This window comes from Primulina eburnea, chromosome 11, assembly GCF_022965805.1.
Source record: "Primulina eburnea isolate SZY01 chromosome 11, ASM2296580v1, whole genome shotgun sequence".
NCBI lineage: Eukaryota > Viridiplantae > Streptophyta > Magnoliopsida > Lamiales > Gesneriaceae > Primulina > Primulina eburnea.
Window position 1 is genome coordinate 42,634,719 of NC_133111.1, and position 20,971 is coordinate 42,655,689.

The following is a 20,971-nucleotide window of genomic DNA, read 5'->3' on the forward strand; positions in this document are numbered from 1 at the left end:
AAATAATTAAGTTAAATATTAATTTGTATTTTAATTTGGGGATAAATTTTTATTTTGGTATAATAACAAATATTAGAATGTTTTTGTGAGATGAGATCCATAAGTAATACCATATTTTTTAATTTATTTTTTTATTTTTATAAAGTGTTTTTAATTAAATAAATTATTTCATATTAAGAACAAAAATATAATGAACTCTATTGATTTCCCTACAAACTGAAAAATAGTACGTAAATCCAACAAGTATTATGAAGCTCAAATAATCTCTTTAATGGTAATGAAGAGTGACACGGCTGCAGCAACAATCCAAGAAACTCTGCTTGAAATGAAGCAATCCCACTAGTCACACCACCGGTAGGCGTGTCGCCCGGAACAGGGCTCGATATGGGAACCCACGTGTCGGCACTGACTGTCATACATATCATGGCCATACAAATTCCGGCTATAAGAGCAATTCTTCCGGCAACCATTTTTTTCCTGATCAAAGTATGTAAATGAATGTACTCTTGCTTGATTTCTTGGCAGCAGATGCAGTACTTGGTTATTGCATGTTGCCAGTGTTCATGAGTTATATATAAATGCGGTTCTTGGTACTATTTGACAAATTCTGTTCTTGGTACTATTTGACAAATTCTATGTTAATTTTCTTCGTTATTTCCATATATTCCATGAATTTGATGATGAATACAGCTGATAAAAGGATGGTAGATGGGTGTAATCTAGGAGGTGGGCAGTCTCCCCCAATGTCATCAGCTGGATTGATGGTGATATCGATTATACTAGTGCATGTTTTTTGTTTCTTACTGAGGCACATCAAATCGCATTGGCTGGATACTTACAATTTAATATATCGATTAATCAATTATATCAGACAGCTAGAATCTCGTCTGTAACTTTTGCCAGTGAATTTTTTTTTTTATTTGTTCTACTTTGATGATGATTTGGTGGGACAAAGTCCAAGAATCAAGATCTGGATTCTGACAAAAGCTAATAATTTATTAGAATTAATTCCCAAGAAACAACTAATTCATACAAAACGAGTTTGGATTTTATCCTATGTTTTACTTCAGGGACACTTGAGTTTTCCGCCACTGGTAGTCATGTCAGTATAACATTTGCCACATTTTTCTTTGTTGCCATATTGTCCCGGAGGAACACATTTGCATCTGTTGCAGCATGTCAAGCAAGTTCTCATGCATATATTCTTCCGAGAATGGTTCTTGCACCTCACCATGCATTGTGGAATGCATTCTGCACATATGTAGGGCAAAGACATAAGTTTTTTTCGGGTTCAGTCGAATTAAATGAATCTTCATCGAAGATGGTAAGAAATTACCTAATATGGTTCTTGGTGGTTTAACAGGAGGAGGAGCTGGTGCCATGACTGGTGGAGGCCGAGGTGGAGGGGCCGTCACTAATGGAGGAAGAGGTGGACATTTAGGTGGTGGTGGTGAGACCATATCGATTGGACTCGGTACGGGGGCACGAGCGCCGCTCTGGATACCAAGTAACAAATTTTAGGCATTGTTAAGAGTAGACATTTTAGTCTCACTAAATTGAAATTGATTTGTGTTCTAGCCTGACAGAATTCAGTGCAAGGGATGCACTTGGGGCAAGGATTACTAAAGATTCAACTAAGATGCGGATGAGTTTTGGCAGCAACGCCTTACAAAGAGTAGAAGATGAACAATGACGTAGTCTCAGCAGTATTTACCTCAATAAGAACATCTTCTTCCCATTCTGATGAATCCTGCAAAACACAAGGATTCTTAGAGAACATCATGCTCATGTTGACGAAAGAAAATGCAACATCTACGTCCTATATGTATCCACATACACATACACCCAATATAGAGTGAGAGCATACACTGGTGTGGATTAGAAGAAAACATGCCAGCACAAGCAGCACAACTTTTGAAGCCATTTCCTCAGCAATAGTTTTGAAAGTTTAAGAAATATCCGTGGTTAGCTAGTGCTAGTTAAATTGTCAAGAGTAGATCCAAATGTATTTATGGAGTAGGTAAGCCAGCTCCAGGATCAAGGAGGCATTATTTATTGGATTCTGTGCTGAATCTTGGTCACTGTCCTTACCACATGCAACTAGCCTTGTGTATGCCAATCTATAATATCTAGCTCTCTAGTTTCTGATCAGTTTTCAAGCCTAAAGTAGAGTAAATTTTCACCAATTTGGTGGTAAAACCCGCATGTAGACTTTATCTACTTATCACCATGATCCAAAGCTTATTGGTCTCGCGAGTTAAGTTTAAAGTACGACAGGTTTAGAGATAGGTACAATGGCATCTCTGGTGGTCCAGAAATACTGTGTCAAGGTACATTCATGGTTAACTAGGTTTCAGATTAATGGACACCGATATGTAGCAGTACAGTTTTCTGACATAAAATACTAAGATAGCTGAGATATTCTATCCTTAAAACTCCATCCACGTGACATCACATGTTAATGACAGAGGTCAAAGAAGTAGCTAGCTTGCTGTAAGATTCATTTGATCAGTTATATTTTTAAAAGGATCATCAGTACAGCACATGAGGCGGTGAGCGACGATTTTAAAATTTCACTTGGCAGTGAAGTAGTTCATCCCTTAGAGCATAGGGTTAATTTCAACCAAAATAAAGTCAAGAACCCATAAATTTGATGACTTGACGACTGCTCTCCGCCATGCTGTATACAATCCAAACTCACAGTTGTTTCATTCCTCAGCAGATTTATGAATGATATTGAACAACTTGCTTTTTAGTTATTGAAATTACAATAATATAATATGTTATTAATGATAAAAAAAAAAGTTGACATTTTTACATCTGCTTCTCAACAATCCGAAACTTTTCCGACAACAAAACTCGGGCCTCATTTACCTTCCTCGAATATAAAAGTTTATCCATTTATGTTTAGTTTCATATTTTGTACGTAACGCTTTCATGATTTTTAGAATCTTGGTAATTGACCGGGAGGGTAGCCCTTGCATCAGATAAGTGTGCTACATGTGTCATTTGACAAATAAATATTTAACTATTGAAAACAAGTCTGATAGAGTGACATCTTTGAATTGCTCGGTGTGGGTTATATGGCCAATCATGGTCAGTACCTCGGGCTCCCTTCTCTTACTGGGCGTAATAAATCAGTTGTTTTCGCATTTATCAAGGACAAAGCATGGAGTAAGTTGAACGGGTGGAGACATAAACTTTTATCTAGAGCGGGTAAAGAAGTCCTCCTAAAATATGTGGTGTAAGCACTTCCAACTTATGTCATGAGTATTTTTGCTCTTCCTAACCTATCGTGTGAAGAGTTGGAACTTACGATGGATTCTTTTTGGTGGGGCAAATCTGATAACAATGAAGGTGACATTATATGGACAAATCGGCATAAACTCAGCAAGCGGAAAAATGGAGGGATGAGTTTTAAGAAGATTCAAGATTACAACAAGGCTGTCCTAGCCAAACAAGGCTGGAAACTACTAAAAGATCCATATGCGTTAGTTTCTCGGATTATGAAAGCTCGTTACTTTCCGGAAAATAATTTTTTGGACTCTAAGATGGTGGCCTAATCCGAGTTTTTTGGAGTAGTATCATGGTAATTCAGGGGATGATTCGAGAAGGCGTGAGAAAAAGAACGGGCTCAGGAAATCGAGTGAGGATTTGGGAAGATCCTTGGCTGCCTGATACGCATAATCCCTTCATAGAAACAGATTGCATTCCGGATTTGCATCAGACAACTGTTAGCTCTTTGAGGGATATGGCAAACGGAAATTGGGATGTGATATGGTGAAGGACCTATTCTCGGAGAGGGATCAAAGATTAATTCTATCTATTATGCTGAGACAAACTGGAAGTGAAGACAGATCGATGTGGGCTGACGAGAAGAGAGGAATTTACACGGTCAAAAGCGGGTATAAGATGTAAGAAAAGTTACTCATACGTGAAGAAGTAAATGTGTAGAATATGATGACGGTGATTGCCTATAACTTTTGACAAAATATGTGTATGTCACCTCAACTTTAGAAAATTGCGACGTGGATGCGCCTGTTCTTTTGACAATAAGGCTCCCGCAATCACTCATTGATGGTATGAGAGACTTATATATACCGGTGATTGAGGACCCTATGGACACACCTCATAAGAACAAAATACACTATTACAGAGATTGTTGGATTGCATAGAAGGCTTCAGAAGGAGGAAAACAGAAAAACAAAAAACTTACAAAATTATTTGATAGCCGGAGTTAACGTTCAATCCACTTCCGCATATTGTTTATCATATTTATAAATATTATGTGGTTTGCAATGGACAGTGCAAACCAGTGTTGTTGGTTTTCCTATGTGCTTTGGATCTCCTTTCACAGTGGCAGGCGGCCAAAACACATGTGTGACATCGTAATACCACAATGCAGATTGCAAAGGGGGATTGGCAGAAACCTGCGGAAAACCGTCAGTTTAATGTAGATGCAGCTGTGTTCCCAAATTCTTCTTTTATAGACTACGGTTTTATTCTCAGAAACTCCCAAGGAATCGTGATTAATTCAACTCATGGTACTCTGCTTGGAAGTTTTTCACTGACAGATGCAGAAGCGATGGCAATACAAGAAGCTCTTAGTTGGCTGAAAAATCTGAACATCTCGCAAGTTATGGTCGAAGCATGCTCTTCTTGTTATTGAAGCATTGCAAAAGCCAGAATTGGATGCTTCAAATATTTTTGCAAATCAATTCGTGAATCAGGTTGTCCATGCTCAAGAGCATAGGGAGACTTCTATGGCCGGTCTAGTAGGTAGAACCTCTCCTCCTCCTACTTTGGTTTCTTAAGTTGTACTTCCTGATTTGGTTTAATGAAATACCAATGCTACTTTTTTTTAAAAAAAAAAGCCTAATAGAAGATTTTGCACGAACTTAAGGTTTATATTAAAATGAAAGAAACATAGATTGAATGCTGAAAGAGAGGTTTTTTTTGGAGGAAAGAAAATCATTGTTTAAAGAACATGCTATTTTGTACTTAAAGTAGGATAAAACTAAGGTAGTTGAGTTCATCACAAGTCGAATTTTATTAAACGCTGAGAATTACATAGAAGGATAATTTAGTTAACATATCACTCGACGAAAATAAAGAGAGGAATATAATGATGAACAACGTTGAAAAGTTCAAATATATTTGGTATTGTATATATTTTTATTTGAAACAAGAGGTGGTTTATTTAAATTATACAATCAAAGAATAGATGCTATTTTAGGTATCCCCCAACTCTCAAGTCTTGTATCTCCTTCACTCCTGTCTAATAATGTCCCATTAAGTCTATGCAATACAGTGTTCTAAAGCCACTGAATTTTGAATCTCAGATCACTTGCTCCCCAATTAAATCCAAGCCCATGACAAGAAACGACAGCCCCTGGAACAGCAAGTAGTAGAAATGAACCCCGTGAGCAGATAACAGGCTTCTTGTGGCAGCAGTGAGAAGAAGAAAGGCGAGTGCGAGTTCTTTTCTGTAAATTCTGTTCTTCTTTTTAGGAGCAGGGGCACTCTTTTGATCCTTCTGCTCATTGTATTTCTCGAGCATTTCGATCCCGGATTCAGAAAGCTTCCTCTGAAGCTTTTCTTCGTGTAAGGTTTTCGTCTCCATTTCGGCCAAGGAGAGCAAGTCTGATTCTGATGCGCGCCCGGTTTTCTTTGTCACAACCCATTCGTATGCGCTTCCGAGTTGAAATAGTCCGGATACCATAGCGTTGAATTTCGTGACTGACATCGTATTTTCGAAGAGCAGATATGGGATTATAAAGGGGAAAGATTTTGGGGAAGGTAGGATGTTGAGAATGGACATGACGATGGGAACGTAGCAGATAACCCAGGCCGGTAACTGGGCTTCTGGTATGAACATTGTTAGTGGGAGTATGATGCAGAATAGTGTGAATGAATAGAAGGGAAGTATCAGTTTTCGTAGGAGAAAGAATAGGAATATCAAGTTTGCTTTCTTCCATGCCGATATCTGCAGAAACAACAAAAAACATTAAGAAAAATGAAGTGTTCAGTGAAAGTTTTGAACTTGTGCAGTTTCTTGAGAAGGGATGGATGGATGGATACCTTTGATGTTAAGATTGCGGGAATGCATAATCTGAAGAGATGCATCGGGCCGGAATGCCACCGGTGCTGCTGCTTCTTGTAGGCTTCGTACGATTCGGGTAACTCGCAAAGCACTCTCACATCATTGAGGAAGATGAATTTCCATCCGTGTAAGTGGGCTCGAACGGCTATATCCATGTCCTCCACCGTTGTTCTTTCGAGCCATCCACCTGAATCCTCCAGGGCCTTAATCCTCCAAACACCGGCAGTCCCATTAAAACCAAAGAAGTTGAGAAAAACTCCGTTAGCCTGCTGTTCGACCTCGAAATGGAAGCATAAATTGATGTTCTGCAGCCTCGTGAGCAAGTTTTCATCTTTGTTCACAAATGACCAGCGAGCCTGGACAAGGCCTACCTCAGATTTTCCCTGTAATAAGAAGAAAATATTCATAAAAACAGTAATGGTAACTCAACAGGCATGTTACTAAATCGAAAAAAACTTGTGTGAGACGGTCTCATGGGTCGTTTTTTGTGAGACGGATCTCTTATTTGGGTCATCCAAGAAAAAATATTACTTTTTATGCTAAGAGTGTTACTTTTTATTGTGAATATCGGTAAGATTGACTCGTCTCACGGATAAAGATTCGTGAGACCGTCTCACAAGAGAGCTACTCTACTGAATCAGAAGTATCATAATATTACCTTGAAATGAGGAATGGTCAGTTTGAGGAAATCAGGGTTGGGTTGAAAGTCCGCATCAAAAATGGTAACAAATTCGTAGTTCTTAACATATTCACAAGCCATTGCGGATTTAAGGTTGCCGGCTTTATAGCCTGTCCGAATAAATCGGTGCCTGTAAACTATGTTCACTCCTTTCCCCTTCCAAGACGACACTTCTTCCCTGATCAAATGCTGTAAAAGTTTATCATCTGAATCATCCAACACTTGAACAAGAAACCGATCCTTCGGCCAATCTAATTGGCAAGCAGCGGCAATAGACTGATCAAATACCTTAAATTTCACAAACCCGAAACCGCATTAGCATCAATGGCAAAGTTGAAGGACCATGCCAGAAGAAAATGAAGAAAAAACAGAGACAGGCGAAAATGGAGAGTGACCATTACCTCTTTTTCGTTGCACATAGGAATCTGAACAAGAACCATAGGGAAACTTGCCCCGTCTTCAATGTCGAAAGACTCGCCTTCTATTACAGGTTTCAAATTCCTGAACTTAATCCAGAACCATCCTAAACATTGAATGAGTCGATCCAAGGATTGAATGATGAACAAAACAATGCAAAACTTGGAAATCGTAACAACCAATGGCGCAACATAATCTGCTCTGAATCTCAGCCAAGCCACGTAACACCACTGCACCAGATTCTGTACCTCCCATGGATTCAGCTTACTCAAATCCCATTTGTTGAAATAAGCAAAGGTTTCAACCAAAAGGGCCGCCACCGAAATCGCAAGAAACACTTTTATAAACCTGTACAATCTCCTTCCCCTGTACCTCGGGTCCTCTTCGTTCGGATCCGATGAAGCAATGCGCTTCTTGATCGACCCGAAAACCGAACACAAACCCACTGCTAACCACGGAATGCAAGCCAAAACTCTGTTCGCTTTCAAGAAAAGAACCCAAGTGAACTGCTTCGGGCTCGCACTCTTCTGCTTCTCCTTGAATATAGATTCAGCAGCAGCGTCATTCAGCTCTATCAAGGAGATGTTCTCAGGCTTCTCTAGTGTAACCACCACAGAACCCGGCGACATTGGAAACGTGGAATTGGAAACCCAATCGCAAGAATGCGAGAGAATGGAACAAGAAACGAAAATCTTGGGAAATGAAACAAAGAATCCACCTAAAAGTTTTCAGCTGCGAGATTCACAAAATGTCGCGTCATGATTTTCTTGATATGGAAACACTGAAACACATACAGAGCTGTACTATTTGTAGTTATTATGTAAAATGAAACTGTTTTTTCACTGAAATCTGGATCTCAAAACAGAAAAGAAGAATGGCACAGATTCCAGAAATTCAGTTCGAACTCAGCAATCAAATCCCAAGTCAAACCAGAGACACAGAGAGAGAGAGAGAATAAGTTGTTGCATATGTAATAAATATGCAATCTCAAATAATGCAAATTACAGGTTCCTGTGTCCCAAGGAAGAAGGCTCACGCCAAATTAAATTATTCATTAGATTTTAATCCACCAATCTTTAATGTGAAACATAATTTTAAGACATAAAAAAAACACACCAACTTCTCTTTCTAACTTTTTAATTGCTTTGAACTTCTGATATTCAAACTTTAAATTATTTTAATGTGTAATAAAAAGACAGTTGTTGGATTAAAAAATGTGAATTGAAAGAAGGATTATATAAAACTGGCAAGAGTGACCATTCAAAGTGTCGGTGTGAGAGAAGATGCAGTAAATGGGCAACTAAATTACACCCAATATCGTCTGTATGTGATCAATCATCCCACCCCTGATAAAAAGCTTCTTGTCTGGTTTGAACATTTTTTAAATTTTCTGTCAGGTTATATTTTAATTTACGGTTTTAGTCTACTAATTTATATTTTTTATTTTAATATTTTAAATCGTAGTGATGATGTGAGGCCGAAACTGATGACTTGACATCGAATATCGCTGATGTGTTCTATATCATGTAAGCACTCAAGTAGAAAAGTCGAAAATTGATTAATGATGACAGATAACAAAACCAAAAATTAAAAACTAACAAATTACATTACACAAAATGTAATTTGATCCATACAATGTATATGTGTTACCAAATGTGAATAAATTATGTTTATCATGAATTATTTTGGAAAGATCTTTAAAATAAGTTTCGTTCCCAGGAATGAAAATTATTTTATATTTATTTTATAAAAAAAAATGTATGAAGAATGAAATCATTGAGACGGTTAGGGTGAGCATTCGATCAATTCGGTTACCGACCGAACCAAATTAACCATAACCGAACCGAATCGAAATATTTATCCATAACCGAACCGACCAAATTAATTTTCATAACCGATGAAAAACGAAACAAATTAAAATCGGTTACCGAATTAACCGATTAGTTAAAAAAAATTTATGATTTAAATTTAATTATATATGTAATTTTTTTTAACACTACAGTTTACACAAATGAATAAAAACATAAAATCACACACATCACAAATGTATAAGTTTTATTTGAACACAATTAATACATATTATATCGATTTTAAAATTAAAAATTAAAGTATTTATACAAATTGATAAATAAAAAAATTTATTAAATAATAATATTTATTATATCGATTAATTCGGTTAACCAATTTCAAAATTTTGAAAACTGTAACCGAACCGAATTAACCGATGTAACCGATTTTTTTTAATTTGAAAATCGAATTTCTGAATTGGCTCGGTTCAATCGGTTAATTCGGTTTAACCGAAATCTTGCTCACTCCTAGGGACGGTCAGTTTGTTAATTAAAATTGGCTGCCACAGACATGTTTATATTAACCAATTGTTGAGAATCAAAGTTGAGTTTAAAGGGGGGTGAATAAACTCTACTCGTTTTTCTTTCTCTTTCGATGAGGCACTAAAATCCTGTTAGAGATAGTAGTTTATCTTGTGCGTACGCCTTCACCTAGATTACAATAATATGTGCGGAAACAATCTGATGAAGTAGTGGAAAAACAATAATAACTGCAGGCAGCAGTTGTTTATGGAAGTTCGAAGATAAAATCTTCTACGTCTCCCCTTCTTCTGTTTCCAGAAGGTATAACTAAAAGACTTTGGATATTACAGTACAACTCTTATACACACCCACTTCAGAAGGACTTACACCTCAGCCTACTGAAACTCTTAGTTACTCATATCACAAATAATGTGACACGCAAAGTTCTGAAAAGACTCTTTTCAGATTACAATCTCTTTCTGATAAATTATGTATTGAAAGATTGTAGAGAATGTAAGAATCAGTAGCACAAGATGATCTTCAAAAATCAGATATTTTGCTATGAAGCGTGTGCTACTTTTCTTTGTGTTGAATTCTAAGTACTCAAGGAATTTCGAGGTTGTCTGATCAGTGAAAATAGCTTTGATCCTTGAAAAATGATGTTATGCGAAGTGTCGTGTCGTATAAGGATTTGTTCCATGTATATATAAGCGACTGAGTTCAACGTTCATAATCAGATGATATCTTCAGATAACTGATACAATCAGATTTATTACCAAAAGAAGTTCCTGCAGAAAAGCTATAAAACAATCAGTCTTGTTTTATACTTAATTGGGTAAAGTGCATTAAATGACTCCGTATAGTATTTAATGCTGCAATCAATACTAGTACTAGGAACTTTAACGGTAATAATTAAAGTAGTAACGTTAGGCAACGTCTTCTACTGGTTCTGTATTTCTATCATTTCTACTGCTTTAGTTTTACTAGACCAGTAGCTTCTGATAAGTTAGTCTACTGTTCTTGTCTGCTGGTTTTAGTTAACATCGCCACAATAAAATTCATGTCTAACATGCACAGAACAAAATTTATATTAAAGAAAATATTGCAAAAAAAGGTTTCGAGTTCCAAATTAAATTTCGGTTTTTTTTAACGATGTCGAATTTGAATCTTTCTAGGGTGGCCATTTGTTAATTTTTGTTCACATAATTATAATTTATTAAGCTTGTAGTATATTGATGTTGGATTTCCTGCCGAGTTTCACTACAAAATTACGTAATCAAATTACAGAAACAGTCGATCCCTGGGACATTAACAAAAAATTTAAAAATAAAATATAGTTCAGAAAAAAAAATCACAAATCATATAGAATTTATTAAGCATGACATCCCCTTGAAAACTTCATTAACGCCTTCTCTTACCCTGATTAAACTAAAAATACAAGGCAAAATTTTGTGTGAGACGGTCTCACGGGTCGAATTTGTGAGACGGATCTCTTATTTAGGTCATCAATGAAAAAGTATATTTTTTATGCTAAGAGTATTACTTTTAATTGTGAATATGAGTAGGATTGACTCGTCTCACAGATTATTATCTGTGAGACGGTCTCACATGAGACCACTCAAAATGCAAAGGTGGTGTTCGGATGGATAAATTTAATTTGAATAAACAGATTCGATTTTAAAATGTATTTGAAATGACAATAAACTATATTTCATTTCAAATCTATGGATTTTTTTTTGTAAAAAAAAATTTATTAGGTTCGTTGTAAATCCTTTTTCAAGAAAATAAATCAACTGATTAAAGGTATATTTATTTTACATAAATATTTACTCTGCAGGGAAAATATATTTTGAAATAATGGTATGTATATATGTTATTTATTTCAAATAAGGTCTAAAGGGACAATAATCATAACCATGTTTTCCAACTCTTAAAGGCGTGTGGGAGAACGCAACATTACCAGTTGTTCTCTATTTCATCGTTTTCTTATTTTATTACCAAAAATGTATATATTTTGGCATGTGTTTACTTCTTTTATTTTTGACAAAAATCTATGTGAGATGGTCTCACAAATCGTATTTTGTGAGACGGATATCTTACTTGGGTCATCTATGAAAAAATATTACTTTTTATGCTAAGAATATTACTTTTTATTGTGAATATCGGTAGGATTGACTCGTTTCACAGATAAAGATTCTGAGACCGTCTCAGAAGAGACATGCTCGTTATTTTTATAGCTCACAAAATTCATCTAAACGAGTAGCATTTTTGATTGACGATCCTTGTAAATGGAGATAATTACGTTAATACACTTTACTTCTAAAGATAACTAATTTCTTAATTTTTTTTCCAACACATAATTACATAAATTAACAAGTTTTCCTTGGGTGTGACAATGTCGTTTTAAGGTGGATATTCGTAATTTTTATCATAACAACAATTATCTATTTAAAAATAGTTAAATTATAACAGTGAAAAGTAGTTCGCTTTCAATCAAAATAACAGTTTCAAATCAAACATGAAAATACTTTTAATGCTTGAAGGGTAAATTTGTAAATTGCTAATTAATAATAATCTTTTAACTTTTAATTATTCAAGTCAAACATATTATTAATTATTTATAATCATTTATTAGAATTTGAAGTTTGTCGTTTTTTCAAAGTAAATATTATATTTACAAATATATATATTTTTTAAAAAAAGGGGAAGAACAACAAAAAAATGCAATTATGAAGAGCAACGTGTCTAATGAAAGCTAACTAATAAGTATTTATAGAACAACGGAATCTGATTCTAATAAGATGCCGATGTTGACCTTTGAAAATCAATGTTAACGCACCAGTCACAAACACACACGTCTATATATACAGCAATATATATATATATATAATATATATCATGGCCGGTGATAAAAGTCAGTTAAGCTTATTTTACGAATGTTAAGGCATTTAATTTTAGTTTAATGTAATTTGAAATTAATTATCATAATTTCCTTGTATTTTTTTACGTTAGACCACGTGTATAAAATTAATATTTACAATTTTCAAAAAATATATATCTGTTTGTGTGTGTTGATAATTGATACATCACCTAACTAGAGATGGTTAAAGCAGTGTAGGTACACAATTAGCTCATATGGACTTCTGTCTAAAGTATAAAAGTATGTCTTTTGTGAAACGATCTCACGAATCTTTACCTGTGAGACGGGTCAATCCTACCGATATTCACAATAAAAAGTAATATTTTTTCATTGATGACCTAAATAAGAGATCCGTCTCACAAAATACGACCTGTGAGATCGTCTCACACAAGTTTTGCCCAATTAATTATAAACAGAAAGTTGTATGGAAAATCGCTCTTGGTGCTCGGAAAATAATTTTTTTGGTGTAGTATAGACAAAGCCGTATGGTGTTAACTCTAACTAACTATAATTTGGCAGACATAAGTACGTACCGAGGCAGATAGGAATTGTATATCAAAAATTTGGAGAATCCAGTTATACCATGAAGTCTGGTCTAGACAAAGAAGATCGATTCCGAAAAACACAACAATCTCTCAATAGATTCAAGTATGCTGCAACATCTAGTTAATTAGATTCTACCCATGTACTAGCATCAATGGTCGGGATCTCGAAATTCTGTCCAAAGAATCGGATCTCTCGAAGAATCTAACCTTTTGGTACGGATCGGACCATCCATTCTAGCGGGATCATAACCCTTTCCGTTGGCCAGTTGTAAGAGACTAATTACATCTCTAATTAAACTCTCACGTGGTGAGATTCCTAGTTCTTGGAAGTACACAATTAGCTCCGATGGACATCTCCGTCGTAAAATTATAAGAGTAAGTTTTTTTTGAAACGATTTCACGAATTATATTTCTGGCTCCGTCACTGGTACAGACAAAGCTTTATGGTATTAACTCTAATTGACTATAACTTGGCAGACATAAGTACGTATCCAGGCAGATAGGAATTGTATACTTGAAAAATCCAGTCATACCATAAAGTCTAGTCTAGATAAAGAAGCTCGATTCCGAAAAACACAAGAGTCTCTCAATAGATTCAAGTATGCTACAACATCTAGTTAGATTTTACCCATATGTACTAGCATCAATGGTCGGGATCTCGAAATTCTGGCCAAAGAATCGGATCTCTCGAAAAACTAACCTTTTGGTACGAATCGGACCATCCATTCTAGCGAGATCATAACCCTTTCCATTGGCCAGTTGTAAGAGACTAATTACACCTCTAATTAAACTCTCACGTGGTGAGATTCCTAGTTCTTGGAAGTACAAATTATGAATATAATTATAATTAATTAAATATATCAAATTACACATTAAAAACTCGCATTTATTTATGTTCACAGATACTTCGACAATCACATTCTATTGTTTCCTTTTAGCACACACGCATATATTTGGTGGAACTTAATTATATAATCAAGAATCGATTCAAAATTAAATGTTTTTATTAATTGAAAAATATATCAAATCACCTTTTTTAATTATATATTATATTATATCGATTAAATATTTATTTGAATACCGATACGTAAGCAGCATTCATTACCACGTTGCTATGTTAATTTGTGGAAGCAGTGCCTCGTTACAACACCATCTGCTCCACATGCTATGCTTCTATAATTTCAATTTTTTTAAAAATAATAATAATAATAATAAAATATTATGAAAATTGACTGTCGTGATACTAAAATATTTGGAATTGCCATACATAGCCAAGATAATATAACTGAAAACTTGAGAAGATATTAAATGTAATAAAAACTGTATCGATCGAAATCAAGTTGGCATGAATAAAATCACGAGTATGATCGAAATTTTATTTTCGAACAGAATTATGCTGATATGAACAAGCTCGAATCCACGGCGAAGCGGGGTGGAATAGTGGTTTAATTAATCACTCCTGATTTCTAATAAGTTTTTCTATATTCGATCTTTTACTTTTGTATAAAAGTGTGATTTGAAATCTTCAAAAATTACATAGGAAATATATAGATCGGAATTGATAAAGGGTCTCCATCGTTAGGTCCGGCTGCGTCTAAATGTATATCCTCCTTCCCGGCAAGATGGGGTTTATGTTGCATGAAAATCTACTGTTAGGTGAGATTAAGTTACCGACAACCAAGTCTAGTTTCTGTCAACATGCTAGCCCTACTATAGGCTAACATATACAAGTTACGAATTTTGTGACCAAGAACAAAACCCGTAACCAATTATTAGAATTAAAAATATGAATAAAATTAATTACTTACATTAGACAAGAAAAACTTGGAAGTCCAGAGAGAAGAACAAAAAAGTTTGAGTGATTATAATGTGTAGTGGAGATGAGATGTCAAAATCTTTTGGTAAGAAGGGACAAATTCTAGGTAGGGTAAATTGACATAAATAAGAATTTTTACGTTGGTGCCATTAGGAACAAATCATGGCTAGCTGCTGAGTAGTAGGAATTGTAAGAATATTAGGATTATAAAAACTAACAAAACCGACAGCATAAAAGTTTAAGATTTCAAAAAGTATATGTCAAGTTGAAGCAAAGAGAAAGGCCGGCGGATAAAGAAAATATGGGACAAGAACTATAAAAATGGATCAAATTGAAAAGAAAAACAAGTGATTTGTACTGATTCTTCGACCGATAAACTAGGTTCGATTGGATTCAACATCGAAAAGATATATGAAAGTGTTGGGCCGTAGGCCAACCGGGGAATACAAATGAGAAGTTGCATGATAATTTTGTATTCGTTCAGACAAAAGTTCATTAAATGTTTGTAAGGACTTTTATTTTTCCCATTTTGTTCCATCATTCAAAGCAAAACAGCTTCTCCGCAAAAAACGAGCAAAAGTAGTTTTTTGGTATCGTCACTTCCGTGGGAAGAAAGACGCAGAATCAAGAACTGGGAACATATGAATGCAACTGATAAATACAAGTTCAAGTGCTCCAAGGGACTTCGAATTGTCGACATTAGGGACCAATATTTTTTAAACCGGTTGCTATTTCCGTCTCAGAATTGCGTTTTTCTTATTATTTGGAACCGGTTTGTTCACTTGACGGGATGAGTGAAAAATATAGCGTAAAATATAAGATAAATACAATCGTGATGAGAATTTATAATTTTAGAAGTTATTGAATTTATTATTATTTTTATTGTATATGGTAAATGTGACATTTAAATATAGTTGATATTTTTATATATATAATTATGATAAATAAAGAGAGGTATATATAATTATCTTGTCTTAAATGTAAATGTCACGAAATAATTTATACTAAAATTCGAGGTAATTATTTAGTATCGATATGTTGATATGGTTTTTTTTTTTGTTGGGAGCAAGATGTTAAATCAAATTTTCTCTCGATACGTTTCTCGAAAAATTCGATTCGTTCGGATTCTTCCCCCAACTAACCAAGGACCATGCGTCACATATTCCTAGTTTAGCGGTATTTTACAAAACATTTTCATTGTTTATCGCAAAATTTAAAACAATTTTCGTATTTAGGGCAATTTGGAAATTTCAACATTAACAAACCAAATGGGTGGACATGATAAAAATTATAGTCACGCGACTTCGATTGACGGACTTTATGGGGATTTAAAATATAAAAAACAACTTAAAGGTGTGACTTGTTATATTATATATAGAAAAATAGCTCTTTTACTTACTTAAATAATAATAATTATAATCTTTTGATATATACTTATATAAAAATAATAATTAATATATTTTATAATAATAATAACAACAACAATGACAAATTTAATATATCAAAAATTAAATCATAGAGAATGAGATTTGGAATAAAGAGTGTCAATTCGGATGAGTTAAGTAAGATTGATACATAGATATTATAAAAAATTTCTCAATTCAAACCTAAACCCGAATCATCTTGGCTAACCCGACCAATCCGAAAAGGTTTTTTTTTTAAAAAAATGCTTTTTTTAATATGTAATTATGCAAACATTTATTTTATTATTTAAAAAATAATTAAATAAAAATTCAAAACACATAATAAATATTTTAATTTAAATACGTGATAACAAAATATTGCCTAAATATGTGATAATAGTGGTTGTAGGTTCAAATATTCAAATTTAAGAGCACTAAACTATTAATTACTTTACAAAAATTCATAAAATATAAAGTCAACTTGTAAAAAATTTAAAATATATTTAATACAAAAATTAATAATCGTTTAAAAAATCAATATTTTATAAAATAAATGTTATATGATGAAAATTTATGATATCGATAAATAATAAAAAAAATGTAACAAATATTTTTTAATTCAATAAAAAGATATTTAAAAAAAACATCGAATAAAGCCCTGGTTGACCCAAACCGCAGCCAATCCAACTAATTTTTTTGGGTTTGATTTCGGGTTCAACCCGACACAACCTGACGTAAATGATCGCTTGTACGGATCTACTTGAGTATGTAATGAAAAAGTGATACACCAAATGTTGTGGGAGTCACCTCTTTAGCCCATGATATTCACTTTAGAGTCCGGAAAAATAATTACATCTCACACTTGATAATATATTTTCATAACAATATATGTTACTTCTGATAAATATCATCTCGTATTAAATTACTGCACTAAATGTTCGTATGACTTGTTATAAATAAATAGACCCAATTTTATTGTCTCACCAAGTTCTTAAATGCTTAACCTTCATTTTATTTATATTTGTTATAAATTCCAGATACATAGCAAGACTTTCAATACGATAAAAATTGATAATGAAAATGTTGGTTCAACACGACCGTGATTTTTCTGTTGAATTTTTATTTTTATTATCTTTTGTAAAATCACGAATTGTACACGTTTTCATTACCATAAATATAATTTAATAATAATATTGCGATTTGAGGGCCCACACAATACCTATAAAAATGTTAGCACCAAAATTCGTAATTTGAATTTAATCATGAGTTCGAATATTAATATTTCGTAATTGTTATTTTTTTTATGATTTTAGTATTAATAAATTAATTTTAATTTTACCTGTATTAGTTATTAATATTGTTATTAGTGTTAACTTTAATTTAAAAATATGAAGCGTTTCAATCATCATTCTTTATGATTTAAATTCTGATATATTCAATTTTTCATTATTTTCTTATTATAATAACAATCAAATATGTTAATTATTATTTTTATATAAGTAATATATCCAATTATTATTATTATTATTATTATTATTATTATTATTATTATTATTATTATTATTATTATTATTATTATTATTATTATTATTATTATTATTATTTAAGTAAGTATTATGGAGATATTTTAATATATAATATAACAAGTCACGCCTGTCTTTTTTTTTAATCCATTAAATCACGCCAATTAAAGTGGCTTGACTCGAATTTTTATCAATTCCACCCAGTCGGTGTGTTACGTTACATACAGATATTTTCAGAATTGCCTTACGCACAGAAAATTGTTTGGGCTTTGCGTTAATCAGGCTTTTACACGCCATAGCAACACGACAGTGTTCCATTAGGAAAAGAACAAATAAATGAATGTAGGGAAGATAATGGGTACTCGATTTACGTGTCTGCTTGAATTGTATTGAATTCGGTGTGCGTATGAGAGATACAAGACCCTTTTTGATTAAATTTTTTTATTATAAAAATTTATTTAAAAATCAGTTATATCAATAAATATAATTGTCTAAAAGACCCCAAATTTTTGATAGCTTAGATGTCGGTCTTGTATCCCTTGTCAAACATAGTGCGAAAATGTAGAAGGTTGTGTTTTTTTTTTATAGTCAAGAAGTAAAGTCGCAGTGTGCCATATGTCCTTGGACCTCTCGCTTTCCCTTTTCTCAAGGTACAAATTTCCACACCAAACCCTCAGATCCAACTTCAATAATTTAAAAAAGGACAAATCTAATTTTAGACTAGTCTGCTGAATAATCTTTTCCCATTAAACAAAGAAAAAGCTTCCCATTTCCGCTTTCCCACCTTCCTTTTCTATCTTCTCCTCGATTCCCTAACGTACAAACACAGGGGCTGGAGTAATGAAGTCCACACCATATTATAACAAAGAGCACAGATACAATCTCTTCAAGAAGGGGAAATTTCTAAGCTTATCGAATCATACAGCTTCTTTCTTGATCTACACAGCTTGTTTAGCCGCCCTGTCCAGTTTTTACCTCATTTTTTACCCCAAAATCATCGGAAAAACAACCAACATTCGGGTGAACAGTCGAGCAAACCCCTCCACTAAACTCCCAAACGGTAAACGAAATCCACCAAATCCTTCTATTTCTTCGCAAACTTGACTTGTTTTCATGGTTTGCAGATGTGGAAACCTGCGACTTGTTCAAAGGGAAATGGGTTCCGGACGCGGCTGGTTCTTTGTACACGAACTACAGCTGCAAGACGATCCCATTTGCGAGGAATTGTTTCATGCACGGAAGAAGGGACGCGGAGTTCCTGCGGTGGAGATGGAAACCAGACAGATGCGAACTACCTCGTTTCGAACCAGAAAGTTTTCTAAGGATTGTTCGAGGAAAGACAATGGCTTTCATCGGGGATTCGGTTGCCCGAAACCAAATGGAGTCGCTGCTATGTCTCTTGTCCACGGTTAGTTCTGATGATTCTTGGATTCTGTAGTCAAAATGCATTAAAAATTGTTTCCCAAAGTGAATTAGTGGGTGACCATAAAGTCATTTTGATGACTAAAAAAAGCAAGAAGATGCTTGCATAAATGGGCTGTCACTGAATTAAATTAATGATTTTGCATCGTTTATGGAACCTAATGGAATAAATCAACATTTAATTTTACCTAAAAAACTATGCCTTTATTTAAAGAATAGATTCTTCTGCGGTGGATGCTAATCTGTGCATGTACGGATTCTGAATCGTCACTTTTTTTAAAAAAAAAAATTTTGTGTCGCCATTTGTCATCCCTCGATTCGTAATTCTATTGAAATACTTGGACATTTTTACTTTTGATTGGTATTATTCCATATTTATAAAACGAACTAATTCAACTTTATCGCATAGATTTTTGAGTAAATATCATCAAAATATTGAAAATTGGAAGTGCTAATTTATTTATTAAATGTAAAATATAAGAAGTCGAGTATCAAGTAGTAGTTATGAAAAAGAAGAGTTTGATTTTTTGCATTAAAACATGCATGCATTTAATTTCTAAATCAAGACGTTGAAATCATGCAGGCAGAGACTCCGAAACCTAAACACAAAGATCCAGATGACCGATTCCCTATATGGGAATTCCAGGAACACAATTTCACTCTAATGGCACTCTGGTCTCAATTCCTAGTATCCGCCTCCGAGCGAGTAGTCAACGGCTCTGCCACGGGCGGTTTCGATTTGCATCTTGACAAAATCGATACCAACTGGTCAGAAAAGCTACCGGAAATCGACTATGCAGTTTTCTCCGACGCCCACTGGTTTTTCAGGCCGAACTATCTGTATGAGGGCGGCGATCTCATTGGCTGCGTTTACTGCCAGACACAGAATGTAACGGACCTCGGACCAGGTCTAGCCATAAGGAAGGTGTTCCGGGCTGCGTTTAAGAAGGTGCACAGCTGCAAAAATTGCAGGAAGATATTTAGTCTGTTGAGGACGTATTCTCCGTCTCATTTCGAGAATGGAGCGTGGAACGAAGGAGGTGGGTGCAATAAGACCAGGCCCTTAGGGAAGGAAGAGATTGACATGGGCCGAGCCGATTTCGATTATCGCAAAATTCAAGTGGAAGAAGTTGAACTTGCGAGAGAAGCAGAGGAAGGACATGGGAATGTTTTCGAGGTCCTCGATGTGACAGAGATGATGTCTATGAGGTCCGACGGGCACCCTGGTGTCCACTGGGGAAACCAGTGGATGAAAGGTTACAGTGATTGTATCCATTGGTGTCTACCAGGCCCTATTGATACCTGGAATCAGCTTATGATGGAAATTATGATCAAGAAATGGAATCACAATTTTGATTTCTATAGGTGAAACCCATCGATTGTTTCACACGAGATAAAAACAAGTAGTCCTCTGTGGTACAATATTCCATTTGAATTAAATTAGCATGTATTTTCTGTTACATGCAAAAGATATAGCTAATGACAATAATACAACTCAAAATTTGAACAATAAGGAGAGAAAAACTGCTACAAACACTGAGAACTCCACTAGGACTAGTCCGAGGGGCATACAAAATAATGAGGAATACAAAAGAAAATCAAGAAACAAGTAAAACCACATTCTTTTTCCAAGAATTACACTAACATATACTTTGTAACGAGCTTCGGTTAATGAGATGAACCGAACTTCAAATGTTAAAGTCATGGTACCCCATATGGTTTCTTGATTCAACAAAACAGAATTCCCTTGGATCCATCGGCAAAAGAAGCAAAGAAAACAGTGGCATGAAACTAAAACGAGCACAAAAGATTACAAAATAGAAAACCATCAAAA

The 20,971-nt window shown here is 34.3% G+C and overlaps 3 protein-coding genes across 3 annotated transcripts; 1 reads left to right on the plus strand and 2 right to left on the minus strand.

Annotated features, from left to right (window-relative positions):
• Positions 1-975: 975 nt before the first annotated feature.
• On the minus strand, positions 976-2,354 carry LOC140804994 (uncharacterized). Its single transcript, XM_073161172.1, has 4 exons — positions 1,868-2,354; positions 1,715-1,750; positions 1,337-1,496; positions 976-1,251 (listed from the first exon to the last, which is right to left on the minus strand). The coding sequence occupies exons 1-4, from the start codon at positions 1,922-1,924 to the stop codon at positions 1,067-1,069; spliced, it is 438 nt and encodes a 145-aa protein (XP_073017273.1). The 5' UTR covers positions 1,925-2,354; the 3' UTR covers positions 976-1,066.
• Positions 2,355-5,126: 2,772 nt separating this feature from the next.
• LOC140806308 (xyloglucan glycosyltransferase 4-like) lies at positions 5,127-8,254 on the minus strand. Its single transcript, XM_073162888.1, has 4 exons — positions 7,184-8,254; positions 6,762-7,070; positions 6,082-6,486; positions 5,127-5,986 (listed from the first exon to the last, which is right to left on the minus strand). The coding sequence occupies exons 1-4, from the start codon at positions 7,826-7,828 to the stop codon at positions 5,339-5,341; spliced, it is 2,007 nt and encodes a 668-aa protein (XP_073018989.1). The 5' UTR covers positions 7,829-8,254; the 3' UTR covers positions 5,127-5,338.
• A 10,175-nt stretch (positions 8,255-18,429) lies between these two features.
• On the plus strand, positions 18,430-20,552 carry LOC140804702 (xyloglucan O-acetyltransferase 3-like). The gene is made up of 3 exons (XM_073160796.1): positions 18,430-18,775; positions 18,840-19,123; positions 19,721-20,552. The coding sequence occupies exons 1-3, from the start codon at positions 18,556-18,558 to the stop codon at positions 20,504-20,506; spliced, it is 1,290 nt and encodes a 429-aa protein (XP_073016897.1). The 5' UTR covers positions 18,430-18,555; the 3' UTR covers positions 20,507-20,552.
• The last annotated feature ends 419 nt before the right edge of the window (positions 20,553-20,971 follow it).